Below are 23,543 nucleotides of genomic sequence, written 5' to 3'. Positions count from 1 at the left end.
CATTGAAATCTTGTGCAGAAAGTGACATAGAAATTTGCTAGAGAGCTCCAAATGTTAAAAATTAAGGTAAAATGTAATGAGACTACTTAATCATGCATTAGTGATGAGACTTTTCTAGAAAGTCTTCAATATTAATTGTGCGAGAAGAAAACAGGGTTACCAAAAAAGGCCACAACTCTTCTTTAACTCCTATTGAGAGTTGGGGAGGAGATTAAAAAGGGTGAAAGAGTGGATAGATGAACATGTCCTGCTTCTGCAACGCATGTCTCATAATTTTTCATAATTTTTATTTTCAATTGATAAATATTATTTTTACCCAAAAGATTTTCTGCTCTATACTATCAATATACTCCATCAGGCAAAATCCATGCTAGGACACTTTTTAGATCTCAGATTTTGAGGGTGTAATCTCTAGCTCTCATATAATAATCTCAACATAAAAAGTTTCAGAAGTGAACGCTCTATATACTAGAAAAACTACTGTCTTGAGATTAAATAAAGACTTTTCAATTTTTGAAGGGGTAGATTTAAGTGTCACAAACCTCAAAATTCAAAATTTTCTTTTAAAAATAATCATCTAGTAATTTTTATATGGTTATCAAATTTTTAGACTAAAAAATCAACATAGCTAGGTGTTTTGACGAAGGGAGTAGATGTGCAATATGCTCCCACAGAAGCCTAATTTATGCACTCTTATTTTTAATATAAAAAATTTAATTAAAAAATTATCATCATCCTTAATGATAATGGAAAGTAAAAAATTAAGGCCATGTTTGGGTGTAGATCATTTTTTTTTTTTTTTGTATAATTCAGTAGGAAAGACCCCTGGCTATTTTTTCTAGTAGATTAGGAGTTAGCATTTTAAAGGTATTTGTGAGATGGTGTTAGCGGTGGGAATAGAAACCACAACTTAGTGATTAGGGTATGGAGTGCTACCATCACGACCCTAGCCCCAAAAGGAGCTAAGTCAATGGGGATGTGGGCCCCTACCCTTTAGTGAGAATGGAGTGAGAGACTTCTTATAAGGTAAGTTAGTAAGAATTTGGGCTCCTACCCTTTGCTGAAAATGGAGTCAGAGAATTCATCATAAATAGAAAATTGACGGTTTAGATGATACATTACAAGATGCACTATTTTCAAGATTTAAAAGCTATTTTTATTACATCCATACATCTTGAGGTCGAGATGATCAAATTGAAGATTTTTCAACATTAAAAGAATATTTTCTAATGAATTTTTGAGTTCCACCTTAATTTGATTGTTTAAGGCCTTACCCTTATATATACTTTTTCATTGTATTATAAAGCTCGGCCTAGACCTTATATATACTTTTTCCATGAGTTTAAGGAGCTCGTTTCCATACGGCCAAGCTGCATATGTAGAAATGTGGACATATTATTGAGAAGGATTTAAGACTTAACTTTTAAGGATACGTAATCTCTAACATGGAGATCATGAATATAAATAAATAAATAAATTTAAAAAACTAGAAAAAATAATTCTAGTAAAAAAACATTTGGACCGTTAGTTTCCATTGTTTTTAGATGAAACACCTATGTGCATCCATCTTTAAGATGGACGTTTTACACTTTTTGGACTGCGTATGTAGAAATACAGTCCAACCCGCATGAAACAATTTTCCTTAATTTAATGGACTATACAAGGTACAAAGAAACGAAAATCTCATGTGTCATCATCATCTTTCAAATATTGGGAAGTGAGGGAGGAAATTAGGTCCAAAATTTGGAATGAAACGGTGAAATGTGCCAAAACATACGACACATAATAAACCTGCCTAAAATAGGTTTGTGTATTGCATTCCCTGATTTGGTCCACATTTTAGCTGGAAAATCCAAATTACAGGCAATTGTTTGCTGTCGTCTGAACAATTTCCTCTTTCAAACCAAGGTCAATGCATATTTTGCTTTTTTTGGGTAATACAGCGGTAGGATTCAACCAACCCATTAAGCAACGAAATTTATTGTTGTCGCCAACGAATTAAATAACTTCTCTTTCTCCTCTCTGTTGAATAACTTTCATTGAATTAATCTTAAAAAAGCTAATGAAAAGGGAGAAAGAAATGAAGAGAGAACCAAACAATTCATGTAAATTTTTTTCTATAAAACTTTATTTCCTAAGGATATATAAGGATCTCACACATGGCTTTCTTAAGATCAAGTGGCCATTACGCTCATGTACCTTTGTGCTAGTTTAAATGGGCCGGTAAAACATGAGCGCCTAGAATCCATTGTGATCACTCACTCCATCGATAGATTCCTTCTTCTGCAACTAATCACATGCACTTGCTCCGACATTGCCTCCAATCTCTCTCGTCCAAATATATGCGTCGAAAGAGAATTTAGCAACTCTTTCCCACTCCATAGAAGAGTGTAGACCCAAATTAAGTTGGTGAGAATTGGAAGCGAAAAGAGTCGCCCTTTTTTATCGTCATCTTTAGACTGGCAGTGGAGGTTTACGCTCCTCTCTCCTCCAAGCCTGTTTCTAATTTGAATCTCAATCTTTGCTGCAATATGATTGATGGAGCATAGTATGAATATGGTGATCATCATGAGCTTATACCTCACGACAAAGGTGATCCATGGCTGAGTGAGCTCAGTTTCTTTCTCTTCTTCTTGATTTTTCTTTCTTGTATGTTACTGTAATTAAATAAGTTAGTAGGATGGAGTTCGGAGCATTATAAAAACAGGAATGGTTAGATATTATATGTCTGGTTTCATATGGCTCGTGTTTAGCGATATTTTAGACTTCTTGTGGGCATGCATTTTTATTTTTGGAAAATGGTTTCATAGGGCTGCAGCCCTATTGAACTAAGCAAAGCCTCATCTCATAACTCATCAAAAATTACGACTCAAGTATTGGAAAACCTTTACATGGATCATATTGGAAAACCTTTACATGGATCATATAGGTTTGAACGCTATGGTTGTGGAAGAAAATTAGGATTCTAAGCTCCAAAAATAGTGTATATTGTAACAAATTATCTAGACCATCCATTTAACCCTAAAAATAAGTGTTTATAGATTTACAAGTTTTGTAACATTTTTTGAGTTCCAAATTTTATTGTTGATGTTGGAAATTGATGTTAGATCAATAGAGATTTGGATTGCCAAAAGTGCTCTTCGGACCAGGATTCGAGACGTGGCTTTGTTTTGTTTTCATAAAGCCTAAGCCTTATAGAAACTTCATCATTTATTTTTCCCTTCTTTTTTTGTATTTTTAACAGTGGTCCTCGTTTATGAATCCAGCCCCCAATCCACATAGAGAGAAACAACCCAAAATAAACCTAATCTCTTCAGCTAGCATTGTATTGTTATATTTTAAGTGAGGCATTCCTGTGAGAGAGAGAGAGAGAGAGAGAGAGAGAGAGCAGTAATTGAAAAACACATGATGGTGAGAGAGAGAGCAGCAATTGAAAAATAAATGATGGTGACAAACAATGGGTATATGCTCTCGAGGTAATAAAATTTTAGATTCACTTAAAATACACTTTAGAAACACAATATGAGTTCCAGAAATCGAGTAGCAACCATCAAATCCTGTCCTAAGTTAGGAAGTTATTTTAACTTTTTTTTGTTTTGTTTTGGAACATCCATAATGAAAATTTTCTTTTTTTGAAGATAGTGGCCATGGAGAGGTTGGTCACCAGGTTGACGTTGCACCCCTGAAATTGGTGGTCCTAAAAATATATCCAAATAGGTTTCTTGTCCAAAAAGGTCAGGGGGTACACACTCATGGGAGGATAATATCTTTTAACTTCTGGTTTTGAACTTTGGGGTTTTCCTCTCTCTCTCTCCACATGCCACACACCTACAACTACAGTTAACTATAGATATATCAAGAGAACATATAGGGGCTCTGGAACGAAATCTGAATAGTTTATTCTTATTAGAAAATAAGATCCTATGATCCACTTTGAGCATGAGTCTGCAGCCTCAGTTCTTTCGTGCTTCCCTATATCCTCCAATTTATAGAGGAAACTTGTAATCCATGTACAGCATCTTCCAATGCAAAACACCCATCTTCGTTATGAACCTATGTACATTACTCTTCCCTATATTCATTTTTACAAACTCTCACACTTTCCACTTGGAAAAATAATTTGTCTCAGCCCCCAGCCAGGAAAGATAATACCTGTAAAAATTATAATACCTGATGATGCAAGAATCATTATTTCTATAGCTGCAAACCTATAAATTCATCTCAAAAGGGGATCAACTAATCAGTGCACTTGGACATTTCCATCGTTCATAAGAGTGGCATTATAGCATCTTCAAAACTCTGCTTTTCTTTGCTCCATAAACATCCCCACCCTCAGAGAAAGTAAACTACCAGTCCCTGCTTTCAGGTTGCATGTTTTTTATATCACAGTCCCATCCTCGATCGTCGCATTCTTTAGAACCACAGTGATTCCTGATCGGATATAGAAGCCCTCAGTGGGCCTCTCTGCCTCTTGAACGTCCTGTTCAGACGAGCAAGGTAGGAATAGTTCATGTAACAGACCAAATATCCACACCTTATTCACAGAGAGAGAGAGAGAGAGAGAGAGAGAGAGAGAGAGAGCATTGCTTCATGTATAATATCAGGAAAGATACATGCATCAAATTAAATGCCTGAAGAGAGCTTAGTGACAATTATTGTTGATAAATCGAAACTATCTTTATTTTACCATAAAGAATTATATTGCTATCAATTACTCTAAAATATCCTGGTAAAATGAATTATCGCGATATTTTGAGGCATCTCGTATTATGATGATAAGAACCAATCTCGATAATAATGTGTATGTAATAGTAAATCAAAATTAGTGACTATAATTTGAAAAAAAATTTCATTAATCTAAGAATCGCTCTAAAAATATCAATAAGGCAAATGGGGACCATTTTTGCAAGGAATTGATAATAGATATGTAAAGCTATCAAGTTGGATAATGAGTTTTGATTATTATTATTTATATACATTAGAAATTATTGTCAGTTGTCCTTTGTAACATTTTTAACATATGTATGTTTTTTAAAGTGTGTAATTTGAATTCATATTTATTTATCTCAAAAAAATTATTTCATAATAAATAATATCTTCAATTTAATATATTAAAGTCCCAATAGTTATCCAATAAATTCCGGATTAAAAAGACAAACGTGATAACATCCCGGTAATGAGCCCCACAAATAATATTGTTTGATACCGATATTGTCAGTAAGGATAAGAGAGTTGGATTCTAGTAATATTTCAAAATAAATAGATGGAAACAGACAGAAAAACTTACATCTCTATTGGAAATTATAACATTCTTCCCAATCTTGGCATTTTTGTCAATAATGCATTTTCTGCAATCATGGTCAATGTGGCCAGAGTGAGAATAATCAAAACACGTCAACACAAAGCTAAGGAAAAGATGATGTCAGTCCCAACATTGCCACCTGATCTTGGTGTTCTGGCCAACCCCTATAGGAACTTCACCCCTGGCCAGGCAAGCTGCTATTTCAGCTTCAGTTTGGTAGTAATCAGCACCCATCATCATGGTGTCCTGATGTGCATAAACCAAATTTCCATGCAGGGTACAATCAAAATATTATAATTTGTAGAAAGGAGTATACTTACAATCCAGTGGAAAAGATGAATGGTGATGAAGAGGTCATACGGGCTCAGTGGGTCCACTCTCGCCATTGCCATTCACTCATTGAGGGGTGATGAACCCACTGAACCATAACTCTCCATTGTCCATTGTACTATAGAATACTTCCTAAGTTAAAACAAGTCAAAGAATCGAAGGACTTGTCATTCATGTAATTAACAAGATGAAATGAAGGACATATCACTAATTGCACCTTCAATTCTACCCCATATTCCAATCTCGAACGGATGCCCACTATGGCATGTTGGACGCTGCATTCCCGCAAAAAGCATCCATGTGATACAATAGCATCCACAACCTGCACTGAGTTCAACAAAATCATATACCAGGCATACAAATCCACTTAAGGGTGGCATGTGTTACACCAATGGGATGTCCACCTTCCTCCCTAGTGATGGACAATGGAGATTAAATGTACCTGTTTGAATTCATCGATAGGCCCCTCTATGGTTAATCTTAACGGTTAATCTCAACAATCTATAATCAGGAACAAACGGTGGATGTTCCTTTGGAGTAACTAACAACCATACTCCATGTGATTGTCACCATACCCATAAAAATAGGCCTAAACTCAGCAGCAGGATATTTTAAATCTTATAGATTATTACCTGGCATTTTTCCATTTTTGATGGTGGCAGAAACCTTGGAGATGTGAAGATGGGCTTCAAAGGGTCATAAAAGTGAAACTTGGGAGGCTTCAAATACAATAAAAAAAAAAAAATACTTCAGATTGCCAAAATTCACAAAAGGAAGAACTGCAATAAACCATATGACATGGAAGAGGCATAAACCTGATCAGTGAGGGCTAAATTTGCCTCAAAGAAAGATTTAATGGTCCCGATATCTTCCCAGTAATCATTGAATAAGTATGCCTGCAAAAAAGAAATTATTTGACTAATTAGAATATATTTTCTTATTGGTTCAATTGTAGGGTATCTTTTATAATTCATAATAGTATGCAGTTGGAAGAAAAAGTGGACACTTTAAAATTAAGATATCTAGGTGGCTGTCAAAGGAAAAATGAAACATTATCCAATGGAGTATGGAATACAGTAATTCCAAAGGGAATCTGACATCTGTTCACCAGGATGGATGATGAAGATCAATAGTATCTGGGTGAATTAATCTGTAGATGCCATTACAGTTAATACACTGTCCTTCACCAGCAACAGATGTTAGATGCCCCTAAGGAGCATTGTGTACTCCAACATTGAGCTTGGATCAAGACGGTAGAGGCTGGGTTTCCATAGCCTAATGTCTCAAGTTCCATTCCTTTGTAACCTTGTCAAAAAAAAAATCGACTCGGCCAAGGTACACAGGCCCTGGCCGAGGCGATTTACTCGGGCGAGTCCGAGTAACTTGACTGAGTCCAGCGCAATTTTTTTTAAAAGAAAATGGAGACAAAACAATGATTATATATAATATGAGCGCCATTTTTATCAACGAAATCGTAAACTGGCGTGCCAGTTAGTTCCGTATGTGTAAATGGACCTCTTTACAAGAGGTCTTGTGTTTCATTCCATTGGGGGTTATATTTTTTTGAACTCCAAAAATAATGACACTTCTTAAGAAGTGATGTACAAATGTGGGATTCAAACCCTGATGGCAGACGGGCTAAAATTTATTCCTTGGTACAAACCGGAAAGGCTTTTTAGCACATGTCTTAAAGTTGAGGTATTAATATAACTGAACTAAAAAATATGATATACAACCTGGTCGCCGAAAATTCACCTCGCCTATAGGGCGGGGCCGAGTTACTCGGCTGAGTCGGATTGACCTCGGCCGAGTCTCAGAACACTGATATACACTATTTCAGACTTCAAATTTGGACCAACCTGTACATTATAATCCTTGGCAGCCATGGGAATGATTTCTGATCCAAAGTCATTTGCTGTCGGGTAGTTCCACCTAAACCAACAGAAAGATAAGCATGGATATCACTTGAGGTTCCAAGTCTAACCCTGCTTTGGCTTCCAATAAATAAAAAGACAAAAATGTTTAAATGACTGGTTGACTCCAACTACAGGATAAAGCACTGAAATTACTTCAGGAGCTTCAAGAGGACATCTGTTTTAAACATGTATATCCCCATTGATGCAATGTAAGGGCACATCTTTGCTTCTTTGGGGGACAATCCAAGAAGAGTGGTGTCCACTTGCTGCAATATCAAATAGTTTTCCACTCAGAAGCAACCAATACAACAGTACAACATTAAGGAAGAAAAATAAAATACAAAGCGTAGTAAACAGCAAAGAAAAGAATATGGAAAAGAGATAAGGTCTGATTACCATGGTTATCAGCTCTTCACCCTCAGGCTTTTCACGAAATTCTTGAATTCTTCCTGCCTTGTTGATTTTCACCAAGCCATAATCAGAGGCTCTACTGAAGAAAATGGAGGAAATAGAGCATTAGGTTGCTATGAATGATTAAAGATGAGATCTATCTTTGACAAGCAAAGGACATTCCAAGACACAAATATTTATTTTTTATTTCTTTCACTCAGACAAGAGATTACCAGTCATCCACAGGGATGCAACAAACAGAGATATCAGCATCTGTTTCAAGGTGTTTCTGCACATAGCCAACAAGTTATGGGAGTTCTAAATTTTTATGAAGATCCATTATGACCCTCCAAAATGATAAAGACAATTTGAAGAAGAAATGGTCATATGGAGCAATTAGATCAACCTGCAAAACTTGTGTGTAATCCATTCTATAAAGATGATCACCAGAAAGTATAAGAATGTTTTCAATATGCCTGTTCTTGGCATCCTGAGACAGCCAGAAAAATAAACACAAGAGAACAATGAGAAAGTGATCCGTGCAAATGGTGAGAACTGCATATTGCTGAATGATGGTATCCACAAAGAGGCCACCTCAAAGAGCCATATAAACTGCCTAACAGCATCTGCCGTTCCTTGGAACCACTTCATCCCCGACTCCCCAGGTGTTTGTGTGGCAGCCAAAACCTATTCACGACAAGGAGGAATGCTTGGCATAAGGAAAAAAGTAGGCCTTCAAGGAAAATAAGCAACTCAATCTAAGTTTTAGAAAACTAAACTATCATCAAAAGGACTATGGAAAACCACAATTCACTGGTTACAGTGCCATCTAATGAATGATGGATGATGAATGAGAGAGTAAGGGACCCACCATAGGGGGGGTCTCAGTCTCTTTCTCATCATCTATTATTCCTCTTGGACAATGACAACCTCAATTGACAAAATCGTTTTCCAGAATCCATTGGATTATAGTGTACTTTCCCTTAGGCTTATAAATCTGTTTCACAAATATGTGAAACATACAAATTGCACGGATTACATTACCCTAGCTAGCACAATTTATCACTAAATAATGCCCATATAGGAAATATTAAGCATGTATAATTGGAAAATTACCAATCCAACATACCTCAACGAATCCATTGCCAAAGTTGACGCCGTTCCCAATGTTGTAGGTACGGGAGATATGCCGATTTAAAGATTGAGAATTGAACTGTGTCAAGATGAATATTTTGTTTATACCGCTGTTAATGCAATTGCTCATTGGAACGTCAATAAGCCTATAACAGCCCCCAATTGGTACCTGAAAACCAAGAAAAAAGCAACTTGAGTCAAGACCAAAATTCAAAAGATGAAAACATATGGGACAAGGCTATGCAATTAGATCAAAATCAAGCATCAAAATGGACTTAGAAAACAATAAAAGATTAAAATGAAGAAACAAAATAGAAGTATATATCTACATTCGTTTACTTTATTTTATTTCCAGTGTCCATCTCTATATTGCCTAGACAGGAGTACAAGTTATGTATAGGACATGTGCATGGACATGAGATATGGCAGTTCTCAAAAAAAAAAAAAACAGTAAAGTTAACTAGATATTTATCATCAAAAGAAACACCAAACTCTTAATCTGTGTTTCTTCTTTCTTTAAGCTCTTTGTTTCTGAAGAGTCGTTAAGCACCTGTTATACATTTCAATCCTCCTCAACTATTGTTGGATATGAAATATGGACATAATTTTTATCACCAATAAGGATCATTTCCAAGAAATGGTAATGAATAACATCAAAAGATGGCTTACAACCTATATTACAAGGACACAGACGCAAGAGTCTCCGTTTGACTCAGATTCGAACAATCTGACTCAACTACATAAATTTTTCCAAGTCTAGTATGACTGCTCTATATAAGTACGTACAATGTGCGTGCGCGCACACACACACACATATATATATATATATATATATATATATATGTATGGGAAAAAATGGGATTAGCCCACTAGCTCATATGAACATATGAACCCAACGTCCCAGATTGATTCTGGGCCGATCTGACGATCACAAATGTCCTGTAGTGTTTGAATTTTAGTTTTTTTTTTACAAACCCAAATCACTTAAAATTTAGGCATGTGTTCATAAAAAATAGGTGAACCTTTAAAAAATATCAAAAAAATATTTTACATGAAATAAATTGACCAAAATACCCTCAAAAAGTTTTGGGGGGTATTTTAGTTATTTTGTTTTTTGTGAATATTTTTTTTTTGTATTTTTATTAGGTGCGCCTTGATGAGAAGAACACACACCTAAAATTTCAAGTGATTTGGATAAGTAGAAAAATAAATAAAATTCAAGCACTACTGGACATCCGTGATCGTCAGATCGGCCCAGATTCAACCTGAGCAGCTGGGCTCATATGTTCATATGAGCTAGTTGGCTAATCCCATCTTTTCCCTATATGTATTAGTGTGACCTTTTGACAATAAAATTAACTTAAAAAAGTAAAATTCAAATATGAAATGCAAATGTGATCATTGGATTGATCCAGATTCAATCTGGGTTGTTGGACCTATATATAGTTGTAGGCTAGTGGACCTATGCCAGCATTTCCCATATATATTATCCAAGCTTTATCCTAATGATTTGGGGTCTGCTGCATAAATCCTGGTGTACTAAGGCTGAGGACCTCAACTTTCCGTTAACCATCCCGAGCTTGGGTAAAGGAGGAACGTTGCATTAGGTAGTCAGCCAACATAAAACTTTACCACATATTATCAAATCCTTTTCCTAACTATTTGGGGATTCGTTATATATGAATAATCTACAATTCACAACCTTTCAAATTACCAAGGTTAATATTAAAGTGAGTTGTGAAGGTGTTACTAACAATGTGGTTTTTTTTTAAAAAAATATTTTTTGTGATATCTTGCTCATCAAGTAAGGGTGTTTGTGTAAATATCACTAAAAGACAATGATGCTCTACAAATAAAGTTTCAGGACACTCACTTTCAAAATACCAGTGTACTCTTGTAAAAAGTTCAATTGCCCTTACTTAATGATTAAGTTACATGATAAAATAATCTTTAAAAAAAAAAGTAATGATTTTTCAACCTTTGTATTTTGAGGGGTTAATTCTAAACAAATATATATATATATATATATATATATATATATATATATATATATATATATATATACAACCGTTGCATGAAATCATTGGTCTATATATATATATGTATATATATAGAGAGAGAGAGCAATGATTTCATGCAACAGTTGTATAGTAATATAATGCAACAATCTTCAAAAACTATGTTAGGGCCATTTGTTTGATCTAAATTTTAAAATATACACTCTTTTGATTCTAATGAACAATCACAAGAAAGAAAAATTTGAAAACACAGCCACAACATCGAAAGTATTTTTTTAGCCCAATTAACATAGGCCGTCCATTTTGATAAGATTCTTAGATCTAGGCCTTACAAGGACTTTTTCTTTCCCAATTTTTTTAGATGGATTTATTATCATTAGATAAATAATGTTAAAGAAGAAAAAATTGATTTTGAGTTTGTAAAGGCTAAGATCTTGAAATTCACCAAATGAATTGTCTAAATTCATTGTTGAAGGGAATTCATTTGAACATATCTTGAGTTCAAATCAAAGTTTTTCTTTTTTGAGATGAAGATAGTGTGTGTACAAAATTTTGGGTGATGCAAATACCACAAACATGGTTTTCTAGAAGTGTGATTGCATTGTACTATTATACAACTGTTGCATTAGATCACTGTTCATATAAAAAATAAAAAATAAAAAATAAAAAATAATATATATATATATTCCACCAGCCTCTAAGCCATCTTGTAAATCCACATATAATTGCCTTGACTATTTCATTCATATCCGGCCATCCAAATCTTTTTGCTGAGAAGGTCAAAACAAGACTTAAAATATATATATATATATATTGGTGTGGTTTGTATGGAGCCGAGGCTCTAAACAAAATATATAAACTTTTTCCATATATATATATATGGAAGCCACTACGCAACGCCTATGGGCGAAAATGAATAGTGTTTTCGTCCATAGGCTCCACGCGATCTAACTTTTTGGATAGAGTGGATTAAAAGACCACAACGGACCTACTATGTCTGTTGTAGTACTGCAACAAACATAGCATGTCTGTGGCGGTATTTTTTTCATGCAAAAAAAACACGGGAAACTGTCACGGCTCCCGTAGATCTGTTGCGGTTTTTAAGGCAAAACCGCCACCAACATAGCATGTCCGTGATGAGGTGAAATACTATTCAATTTTGACTATGGGTGTTTTTAAGAGTTTTCCTATATATATATCAATGTTCAAAAAGTCAGCCATCGGACAGCCTAGGCGGCTTTTTTGGAAATACGCCTAGGCGTTCTTAAGGCATTACTTGTTAGGCGCCCGTCTAGGCGGTCGGACGGCCGATTAGGCGGTTAAAGGCACCCGCCTAGGCAGCCTGCGGGGCTATGGAGGAAAAAAGTTTTGGGTGGGGGCAAAAAAAGTCATTTTACCCCCTTAAGGGCTTGGGGTGTCAGTATTGCCCCCAAAAACAAATTTAGTGTAAGAAACAACTTGAAAAAAACTAGATTTGAAGATTTTTTGACAGATCGCTTTTTTTTTTCAAAATCCTCGAATGGTTACGATATTAAAGGATATTCAACCCCAATCTTTTTGAGGCTTATAAGGGTTGTAAAAGAGGACATTTGGGATTGCAAACATTTTGGTTTGGCCCAAAATCGAGTCCACTTCAAGAAGGTTGGTATATTTCAATAATTTTCATTAGGTTTTGTATTTTTTTCCCTTAATGTCTAATTATTTTATTTTTTGCTATTTGTCTTCTTTTTTTTGATATTTTGTGATATATATTTGATATGTTATTGTCTATTTGGAATATTATTTTATTAGTTAGTGTAATAATTTCTTAATTTGTGATTTACGAGATTTAAAAGACATCTCGAGTTCATTTTATCTTTTAATGTTCATTTTGAGTTATAATTATTTCATTTACAATCTGTGCTTCCGGCATTTTAATAATATATTACATACAAAACTTACTTATTAAATAATAAAACAGATAGTTTTATATATCATAAAATGGAGGGAGGTGTAGGGGATCCAAATTAAAAAAAAAAAAAAAAAAATCACTGGTTTTTTTTGGGTCTGGGCGGCCGCCTTCGACTTATTGAACATTGATATATATATATATATATATATATATATATAAGGATAATACAAAAGATGGGTCGGTTCAGACCCAGACCCATGTCGGGTCGACATGATAGGCCGGCACGTCGATGCCACCCGATTCCCAGCCCTATACAAAATAGACACACATGCCTTGGAATGTGGAAATGCATCTTACAAAATCGACATGTGTGCCTTGTTTGTCCAATCTGTGGACTTGCGTGCCCACATAGCAGACAAGCATTTCCCATGCATGTATGTATTGCATGTTGACATGCATGTCAAGCGTGTTGGCTTGTCAGATTCTCCTAAACACATGACATGCATGTCGTTCTACATAGTTTATCACGCATAAAGCTCAGAAGAGCATTATATCATGGAGAAGTAGGGTGCCCACCCCTAGAGATAGGGAGCTAGGGAAGACAAACTGTATTCTTCACTGATAGTTTTTTAAGTCTAATGAGAATTGAGATGATCAATAAAAAAACATTCTCATCAGAATGAACTTCATCTATCATAGTTTACATACTACTTGATCTAGAATCAAAGGACAGCAACGCACAACTTGTTGACTGATTGGCTCAAGCAATATGGTGAGTTCCTTAAACTACAAACTATAGGGTTCTGACTGCTCCAAACACTCATCAAGTCTTCACAAATTCAAAATTCTAGCGGAACTGATTAGAATCAAATGTTTTCATATTAGATGTTACATATGATATACTTCCATCCTAAAATCAAATCAAGAAACCTGTAATTACAAATTATATGCATGCAGACATTAATCCTCTTAGAAACATAAATGCATATAGGCTATATAAATTCGGTTACATGAAGTGTTTACTAAATAGGATTTACAAATTTTAAAAGCATATTCCATCTTCCATTTCTCCATTTATGGTAAGATACAAAAAACAATAACCAAACTGAGATTGGTAACTGGGTCAAAACTGAAGCCCGTGACACTTTTGCAAAGGGAAGTGACGATTTGCTCAGGACCTGAGCTTATCATTCCTTTACAATATTCGGTTGTCACCTTTAGATTATGAATTGAGTTCCCTGATAGATCATCCAGAGATAGATGGCGATCACAAAATTATTAATAGATCTTTGCGAAAGCTCAAAAACAATCAAACTTGAAGCATATACTCGATACTCACAATTGTGAGAACACAAGCTCAAGCAGTAGTGACTTAATAAGCACCTCACTACCTATCAAAGTTAAAAGCAAAAGCAACAAACCTTATGTTTAGACTTCAGAGGAAATCCAATTACATCAGCACAGGATGTTTTTTTGTGGTAACTAGATTGCATTAATTATATCAGATGAAAGCATAAAAAAAAAAAAGAAGAAAAAAACAAAGGGATGGTTTTGGGGTTGTGTACGGTAAATTTGGCATTCTCAGAGCTCTGCATGCATAAACTCCAACCATATATTGAAATGTACTAGATCATTCATGCGGCCAATTTTTCATACCAAGACAACCAAAAGTATAACCAAATAACCCAAGGTTTAAATGTAGCAAAACAGTAATTTAATGACTTCTCAAATAACAATGCACATGCTCTCCAGATGAGGCACATTGTAAGGTGTGAAAGCAAAATAGTTCTCTCTCTCTCTCTCTTCATATGACGATATGACACTGCAAGAAAATCCATGACACTACTAGAAAATCCACCATCTCCGATTGAATATTTCTTGCTCAACAACAAAGGTCAAAGGTCAAAGGTTTGTAAGAATTCAATATAAAGACCTCCACAACTTGGTTTAGCTATTTGAGTCTGATAGTGTGGTCTACAGGCGAGACAGAGATCTAAAGAAAATATTAATGCCTACTTCACCATACAAGCCAAGAGTAAACAGGTGAAAAATCCAAGAGAATAATAATTTCAGAACAAACAAACTTTGGAGGAAAGGTAATAGAATTTAAGAGTAAAAACTAGAACCAATATAAATATAATTCAAAACTGTACCTCTTCCAGCTGCTAAAAAGAAAAATTAAGAGACTAAGTTCATTAGGTTCAAGAGAAAAGCCAAACAAAAGATAGCTCAAAGACTCAAATCATTCTTACAGCTGGCTTGGCCCTTCTACGAGTAAGAGGAAAAAGGCGAGTCCCTGCTCCACCACCCAGTATTATAGAAGCAACACTATTAGGGTTTGCTTGTGGACTGGCAGTTGGCTCCTGGATAGCCTGCAATCCAAGTTTAAAGCAGAGGGGAGTCCACTAAGATGTATTATATGAAAATAGGGAACAAGAAAACCAGAGAACAGCTGCACTCATATAACCAAATTTTGACAAGTTACATCGTAATTAACAAGGATCGGCTAAAAGAAGGGAAGATAATTTAAATATGGAAGCCAACATAGAAGAAAAGCAGTCACTTGCCAGCTGGGTCTTGAACAAGAGCCATGGTCAGACAGCTACACGAGTTCAAAACAATATTTAACTGTATGAAACTTGGAAAACCGATGACAATTTTGCATCTAAATCCTAAAAATCCACATACAACAAGGAAGATGCTTGCAAAGTGAAGTCATACCATCAATTCTTTCTCCACATCCGCAAGAATACAGCTTGTGACTGCAATTTTGGGTAGTTGCTTCTTCACATTCTCAACCTGTGCGTTTATCTTAGCACCAAGGAATTGATTTTTCATAGTTTTATTGAATACTTTACTCCCAAAAAATTCAGGACCTCGAACCGGGTCTCTATCACTTGATGTCTGAGCTGTTGAAAATAAATCCAAGGACCTCAAAATTCCTTGCATCTGCAATCCTCCAGCCATGGCTCCTCCTTGATAGCAACAACAAGAAGACGCAAAACTCATCAGAATCATACCATGTAACAATGCATTAGTACTGCTTATTGAAATTCACCCAAATAAAAAATCAAACACCAACCCAAATAAAACAAGTTTAATTTCTACCAAAACCAAGTTTCTATCAAATATACCCAGTATACAGAGAGAAAAAGCGTCAGAAACCAACAGAGCCGATCAATCTTGTTGAAAAAGCCTTTTGCTGACGTGATCCTCCATGGTCACTTCAAGAAAAGAATATCAATCATAATTGAAAAAAAATCCAGATATTACATATAATAATTTTAGTCGGTCTCTCCCATATGATCTCATAAACAAATTTCTCACCGATTGTGGCTTGAGATGCGGTAATTTCTTGTTATTTAAAATTTGAAATAAAAAAAATCCAATAAAATTGAAGCCTTTATAGGACCAAATTTGCAGAGTCAACGAAACGATTGAAACTAACCTAGATTTACTCAATATCTCAGATTTTCACGGTTTAGTCTCGTATCCATGACCACCTCACCTAATAAGTTAATTTAAATGTTATATTTTAAATTGAGCAATTCGAGAATAATCGTTTTATACCCGCGTAGAGAAGCCGAAGTGCCCCATTTTATAATTAGGGTGTAACAAATAAATTTTAGTAAAGTTGACAGCTACTCAAACACTCTTTAAGCTACCTGAAAATGTTCAGAATGGAGTTGCCCCAAGAGAGAGCAAAGAATTGGCCCCTTCTTTCTTCTTAGGAATCCTGTGCTAGCAAGCTTAATCCTAAAGCTAATTGGCAGATTACAAACCCTAATTTATCTGACCTCCTTTTTTTTTTTGGGGACCCTAAATATGCAGGCACGAATCTCAAAAGAACCTTCGAAAGTTTGTGAGATCTTCTTCTACCTGAAATGCAAAAAGTAAGTATCAAAAGGTAAGCTTCAAAGTTATGTGTCATTGTTATGAATGAATCGTGAGAAAGGCGACTTTTAAAATTTTGTTAGCAAAAATCAATAGGAAAAATATGTAATTTTGGTAGCAAAAATCAATAGGAAAAAGATGCTACTTCACTTGCACCAATGCATCCAATTGGTGTTAAAACACTTTAGCAGTGGCCTCTGCCGTAAAACTCTGTGAAAGCTTTTGAAAAATGCAGATCTATCAATAAAAATGGCAGAAATAAGTTTTTAATGTCTTCCTTTCCCTTATTTCGATATAAACACTTTTACTAGTTTTCAATTAAGTTTTTGTAGGAAAAAAACCGCTTCCAAACTAATTTTTACAGATGCAGCTGAGGATACTTGTTTCAGACGGTAAGAATCCGCCATTAACTTACCTTATGATGCAGTAACGAAGTACTATATTTCTCTGAAATCACGTGAAACTCTTTGATCTGTACCGTATCAATCAAGGAAGATCTCATTTCCTTAAATATTAGATGTTCATTTCACCTGATTCAGAGTAGAAGTATAGAACTTTCTCCATAATACAAACTTCATATAGGAAAATGATGATGGAATCGAATACCATAGAAAACAGCAAATCAATACCAACCAACTAAAAAGAAAAAAAGGAAAATCGAATCAACTCCGTAATGGCCTGAGATTAACCAAAACTAACTCAAGGACTTGTTATGATTGTACAAAATTGCAGAAGAACTTGTTCAAAACTCTTTTGAAATTTGTCTAAAATAAAATTTCCTCCATAAAAGCCCCCAAAATTTATGTATAAATCTAACTCCAAAAAGGAAAAAAAAAGAAGAAAAGAATCCAACACTCTGTGCTGATTTCCAAGGCCTAAAATTACAAACTCTATAAAAGATCTAAGAAAACCTGCGAAAAAAATGATTCTTAAATTTTGTCTAGTTTGGCTTTTGATCTCAAATTTGCTTCCTTCTTTGAATATACAGCACATCTCCACTGAACCTCTCGTTTCGGCCAAGTTAGGGCCGAATGAGCCTTCATTGTTGTTTTTTCATGTCTTCAGGCAAAAATCTCTGAAAGAGACCTTACAAGCAAATACACCGCAATACATTACCTTACCTGTGCAATATTTGACTGTAACTCCTATATCATCAGAATGAAATGTTGCAGTTCTTCAAAAAAAAAAAAAAAAAAGAAAAAATCCTATATCCGTGGAAGTTTTTGCAACCCATTTAAAACTATAGGCCCCAGAAAGGGATCTTTACCAGCTTTTTGTCAAGCACACACTCTCTATACAATCTCTCTCTCAACTCTTTCCCTCTGTTATTCATAAAGTACTTCAAAAACCGCCATGAAATAGCTCGAAGCAGTGATTTAGTGACTGAAAAGAGAAGATTAGCAGCTGCTTATACTCTCATTTCACCAGGAATATGTCGCTTTCCTTTTTATTTGGAGACCTGTGAAAAACCTATTGATTCCTTATTTAAAAGCCAAAGCCTTTGTGCTTTGTAGTTTCTCTCAGCTCTGTACACAGACATTACTGTGGTTTAGACTTTAGACTCCAGTGTGATCCACATCCACATGTTACATTTAACAGCGCGGTGATCGACACGAAATGTTTCAGAGGCCGTCTCTAATCTGTTCCGTCCCTTAGATCCCAGGACTTAGATCCAACGGCCTGGGTTACCTAATAACTAGTCGATTCCACCTCGTAAAAAAGCTGAGATATTGGGGGAAATTACTCCGTTAAAGGTTTTGGAGGTCCTGCATGATCACAGTTTATTCCCTTTTTTATAGGATTCTATACTACGATACCATTTACTTTTTGAATAAATGTCACGTGAGTAAGCGGATTCACTAGCCCGCTAACTCATAATCATCCATCTTTAAAATGAACTTCTACAACTAAATATTCCTATCTAATGAATTAGACAAAATTTTAAAAAATATTTTTTTAAATTTTATTTTATTGTATACATTCTCTACAAATTTAGATCCCAAATCTATATAAAAAATGGTGGCAGCACATAATAGTATAGGGTACTCATAAAGAATGATACCATTTATTTTTTGTACAAAGAGGTCACAATAACTTTAGCTATTGGACATAAAAAATACATTTTATTTAGAATGTATATCTAATCAACGAAATTTCAAATCTGATCAATGATTGTAACTCTTTGTAACAAAAATAAATAGTCGCATTCTATACATTTCTATTTTTTAATATAAGATATGGTTTTTATTAAGATTGAGCTTTATGAAAGCAAAGTTAAACCTCAGCCTTAATTTTCATCTGGAAAGTACTTTGGCATTGAAAATTTCCTTGATGGCTCTAAAATCAATTCCCATCACCGATTGTGAAATTTGAAGCAAAAAAATGGTACAGATCTTGATGATCTATTAATACTTGCTTTTAAGATGAAATTGGTGGTTTAAATAATACCTTGCAATATAAACTAATTTACAGCTTGAAATCCTAATTTTTTTCACAACAATATTGGACAAGACCGAGATGATCGATTTGATGGGGTACAAAAAACAAAAAAAACTTTCGAAATATATGGATATAAAAAATAATAATTTCAAATTCTAAAAATAACGCATTATGTAACAAATTTTCTAGATCATCTATTTTTAATATTTCCAAGTATTTATAAATATGCTCGATATGTACCTTTTAATAAAATAAACTTTATAATTAAGGATGAAAATAATTTTCAAAGCCAAAGGTTTCCGACACTCAAAGTACGTCTCCGATCCTCCTTACTTCTGCAATATAAAGAGTGGGACTTCTTCAAACCTCACCTTTATCAAATTACTCGTTAAAAATGATCGATTCAACAATATTTTTGAACTATGAAAAAAACACATACTATTGAGTTGGAATAGTTGCGAATGGGTAAGATTTCTAATAATTCATCTCTTATGGGTACTTTAATAAGGTGCAATTTGTATACAATCAAGGCTCTAAACAATCAAAATAAGGTGTACCTTCAATTAGTGTTGAGAAATGTGGTTTCAATACTAGAAATCTTTGTGATAGCCTTAAAATATATTTTCATCGCTAAATATAAAATTTCAAGCTTCAAAAATTGTGTAGATCGAGCATACCTATGAAAACTTGAAAATATTAAAAATCAACAGTCCAAAAATGTACTACAAGATGCGCTATTTCTAAAACTTGAAATCCATTTTTGTTTTTAGTTAAAACCTGACTAGATGTGGCAATAGGTCAGGTCGGGCTGAACCCAGACCTGGATCCAACCAAACCTTATTGGATCCGACCCAAAAATAATAATAATAATAATAATAATAATAATAATAATAATAATAATATATATATATATATATATATATATATATATATATATATATATAAGTCTTTTCAACTCCTATAGGCAAAAATGAATAGTGATTTTGTCTACCCTCATCATCGTTCAAATTTCATCACGCAGTCACTATTGTCCGATAGTATTTTATTTTTCACTTTTTTTGTACAAATCAGAATGACTTAAAATTTGGAGGGCATGTACATCTTACTGAGGGCATCTAATAAAAATATAAAAAAATGATCCGTGAAAAATAAATTGATCAAAATGCCCCCAAATTTTTTGGGGGTCATTTGATCAATTTTTTCATGTAAAATATTTTTTTTATAATTTTGAAGGTTCTCCTATTTTTTATGAATACACGCTCCATATTTTAGGTCATTCTGATTTGTAGCAAAAATTGAAAATAAAACACTATCGGACAATCATGACCGCGCGATGAACTTTGGACGGTGATGAGCGTAGGCAAAATCACTGTTCATTTTCACCTATAGGTGTTGCGTAGTGTTTTCCTATATATATATATATATATATATATATATATATATAAACATGTATTATTTAAAGAAACAAATTTATATAGAGCAGAGGCTTTAAACAATCAAATTAGAGCCCACCTCAAAAAATTTATTAGAAGAGGTTGTTTTAATGTGCAAATAACTTCAAATTGATCATCTCGACATTAAGATCTATGGACATCAGAAAAAAATAGATTTCAAGTTTTGAAAATAGTGCATCTTGTAACGAATATTGGACAATCAATTTTTAAGATTTTTAAATTTTCAATTTTCAAAGATTTGGTTGATCTACACTATTTTTTTAATCTTTAAAGTTTATAAATAAAGATGAAAATATATTTTAAGACTATGACAAAGATTTCCAAGTATTGAAACCACATTTGTTGACACTATTTAAAGATGTGTTTGCTTTGATTGTTTAGAACCTCGGCTCTATACAAACTGCACCTTATTTAAATACCATAACTTAAAAGGTGTGGTTTCTATAAGGTTGCAACTTTAAACAATCCAATTAAGGCGCACCTCCAAATTTTATCATAACATATAATTTTGCTGTAAAAAATTATTAGGATTATCTAAAAATCTATTTTTATATCTAATTATAAATTTTCAAACCCTAAAAATGGTTAAAATGAAGTAGATCAATAAATAAAAAGTTCAAAAAATCAATGACCCAATCTAGAATCGGACGATTTGGATTGAGAATCGCCTAGGACGCTCTGGATTAGGCTAAAAAATAGGATTAGGGGGGTTCCAAATAGTAGAATCGCTTATTTTTTGGCAGAACCGTCGATTCTTTATTGAGTTCGACGGATTTTGACCGATTCTTCATCAAGCCAAGCAAAAAAAAAGAAAAAAAAGAAGGATGGACAGTTATTTCTTGAATTATTTTATAAAAAAGTCGAAACAAAAATTACTGATACCGCCAATTCTTTCGTTCCGATTCACTTATTCCCTCGATTCGACATGGGAATGGGTGTGACCGGTTTGAGTCACTGATCCGTTTTTTTAAACCTTGGATAAATATATGAAAATCTTGAAAATTGACGGTCTGGATAACGTGTTGCAAGATGCATTATTCTAGGACTCAATTTTTTATTTTTATTTTTTTACATATTCATACATCTCGATGTTGAGATGATCAATTAGAGGGTCTTTCAACATTAAAACAACCTTTTTTGATGGATTTTTGCGGTGCATATGTAATTCTACATTTTAAGATTGCAACCGTATATAAACTTTTTCCTAACTTAAAATATATTGTTATATTGATCGAGACCCGGATAGTTTTCGGTCCAAAATTTGAACCTAGACCCGACCGGCTAGTTCCAATTTTTGGACCCATACCCAGACCCGGGTTGGGTCCAATCATCGGGTCCGGGCCCATTGTCACCTCCTAAACTAGAGTCATGAAAACACTTCTCACTTCTCCCGTATGACCAAACCATGCATGTTTATTGGGTAAATCGGTGGGAAATAAAAATCCTAAATTTTGTCTCAAATGAAAATTACCATGTATGTGTATTGTGTAAATCTGAGGGAAATTGTCACTGCAATTTACACTATACATTGTTCACACGGTGCTTAGCCAACGGCTAAGATGAGCTGGGTTTCTCACTTTTGTCATGCAATACTCGACATGTGGCCTGCTCTAGGGCTTAGCTACTTGGCACGTCTAATAATTCTAGTTTTTATTCTGCGCAATATTTGCTTGCTCTTGTTACTGACGGAGCAGATGTACACTGGCTCCTGCAGGAACATAGTACATGTGCCAATAAAGTACTTGGGCCTATCAAATTTTGTTTTTCAGAAGGTGTTTTCACGGAAATAAGGGGGTGAATATCCATTAGAGTTGGCGGTTTCAAAGGTGTCTGATGTTGTTGTCAATCTTAGGAGAAGGTGAGTGAAGTGTTTGAAAGGGATAGGGATGCTTGGGTAATGAATTGTCGTTCTAATAGAGTTAATGATATTTTCATTGATCAATATTTAGCATTACTTAAAATGTTAGAAGGAGTGAAGATCTTCCAAAATATAGAGGATGGATTGGCATGGGAAGTTGAAAGTGATTGGTTGTTTTTTAGTAGAATCCGCATACAATCTTTTGTTCCATGATAGGATTACAGTAAAGGTTTTTTTATGGGTGTTGTTTCAAGGTAAAACATTGATAGTAGACAATCTAATGGAAAGAGGGAGAACCTTTACTAATAGTTGCCTTCTTTGTAAGGAGTGATGAAAGTAGTGCGCTCCGAAGCTCTAAAAACGATGGGTTGATTTTTGAACAATAAAATATGAAAAATAAAGCACGAGACGCATATCACAATAATATAAAGATTTACGTGATTCACCCAAAAAGGACTAAGGCATGGCAAATAGAAATCAACTATATTAATGAAAATTACATCAAAGATTTTGGAACAAACCTCAATAAAAACTGAATCGAGCAAACCCCTTTTAAACCACTCTCACTTCCTTCTCATTACTTCTGGCAACCATTACCAACACCAGACAGAGACGCGAGAGCAATGAAAAATCGACTTTGTCTTTAACTAAAAGGAAAAACAACTCAAAATCTCTATGAAAAGTACTTTTCTACAATAAACCAACCTCTCACTCTGTAGGAGGCTCTATCTCCCTCTCTCTCTAGAGGAACCACCATTCCCATATACCCAAATAGGGCACACAAATTTTCTATTTCCTTTAGGAAACTTATCAATATACATTTCAATCCCAAAAAATATGGAAATATCTCAATCCCACAAAATATTGGATTTTCTTATGTGGGTGATTTTGGATAGCGCAAAATCCAACACATTACC

The 23,543-nt window shown here is 34.4% G+C and overlaps 1 protein-coding gene across 14 annotated transcripts; it reads right to left on the bottom strand.

Annotated features, from left to right (window-relative positions):
- Window positions 1-3,877: 3,877 nt before the first annotated feature.
- Window positions 3,878-18,357, bottom strand: LOC18431341 (glucose-1-phosphate adenylyltransferase large subunit 2, chloroplastic). 14 transcript variants are annotated; one of them, XM_088858777.1, is made up of 19 exons: window positions 17,787-18,357; window positions 16,647-16,860; window positions 16,116-16,205; window positions 15,703-15,956; window positions 15,549-15,583; window positions 15,234-15,353; window positions 9,068-9,241; window positions 8,533-8,625; window positions 8,345-8,428; window positions 8,172-8,227; window positions 7,945-8,038; window positions 7,702-7,814; window positions 7,492-7,564; window positions 6,448-6,528; window positions 6,265-6,351; window positions 5,850-5,954; window positions 5,442-5,548; window positions 5,288-5,348; window positions 3,878-4,480 (listed from the first exon to the last, which is right to left on the bottom strand). In XM_088858777.1, the coding sequence occupies exons 7-19, from the start codon at window positions 9,200-9,202 to the stop codon at window positions 4,379-4,381; spliced, it is 1,191 nt and encodes a 396-aa protein (XP_088714903.1). In that variant the 5' UTR covers window positions 9,203-9,241; window positions 15,234-15,353; window positions 15,549-15,583; window positions 15,703-15,956; window positions 16,116-16,205; window positions 16,647-16,860; window positions 17,787-18,357; the 3' UTR covers window positions 3,878-4,378. The 14 variants fall into 14 exon arrangements, with proteins under 14 accessions (XP_088714903.1, XP_088714894.1, XP_088714904.1 ...); XM_088858768.1 differs by lacking the exon at window positions 15,549-15,583 and adding an exon at window positions 17,291-17,405 and having other exon boundaries at window positions 17,997-18,357; XM_088858778.1 differs by lacking the exon at window positions 16,116-16,205 and adding an exon at window positions 17,291-17,405 and having other exon boundaries at window positions 17,997-18,357.
- Window positions 18,358-23,543: the final 5,186 nt, after the last annotated feature.

This window comes from Amborella trichopoda, chromosome 2 (genome assembly GCF_054954075.1).
Source record: "Amborella trichopoda isolate Santa Cruz 75 chromosome 2, AtrichopodaSantaCruz75HAP2 v2.0, whole genome shotgun sequence".
Taxonomy (NCBI): domain Eukaryota; kingdom Viridiplantae; phylum Streptophyta; class Magnoliopsida; order Amborellales; family Amborellaceae; genus Amborella; species Amborella trichopoda.
Note: the sequence above shows the minus strand (reverse complement) of the source record. Positions and strands in the feature narration are given on the sequence as shown.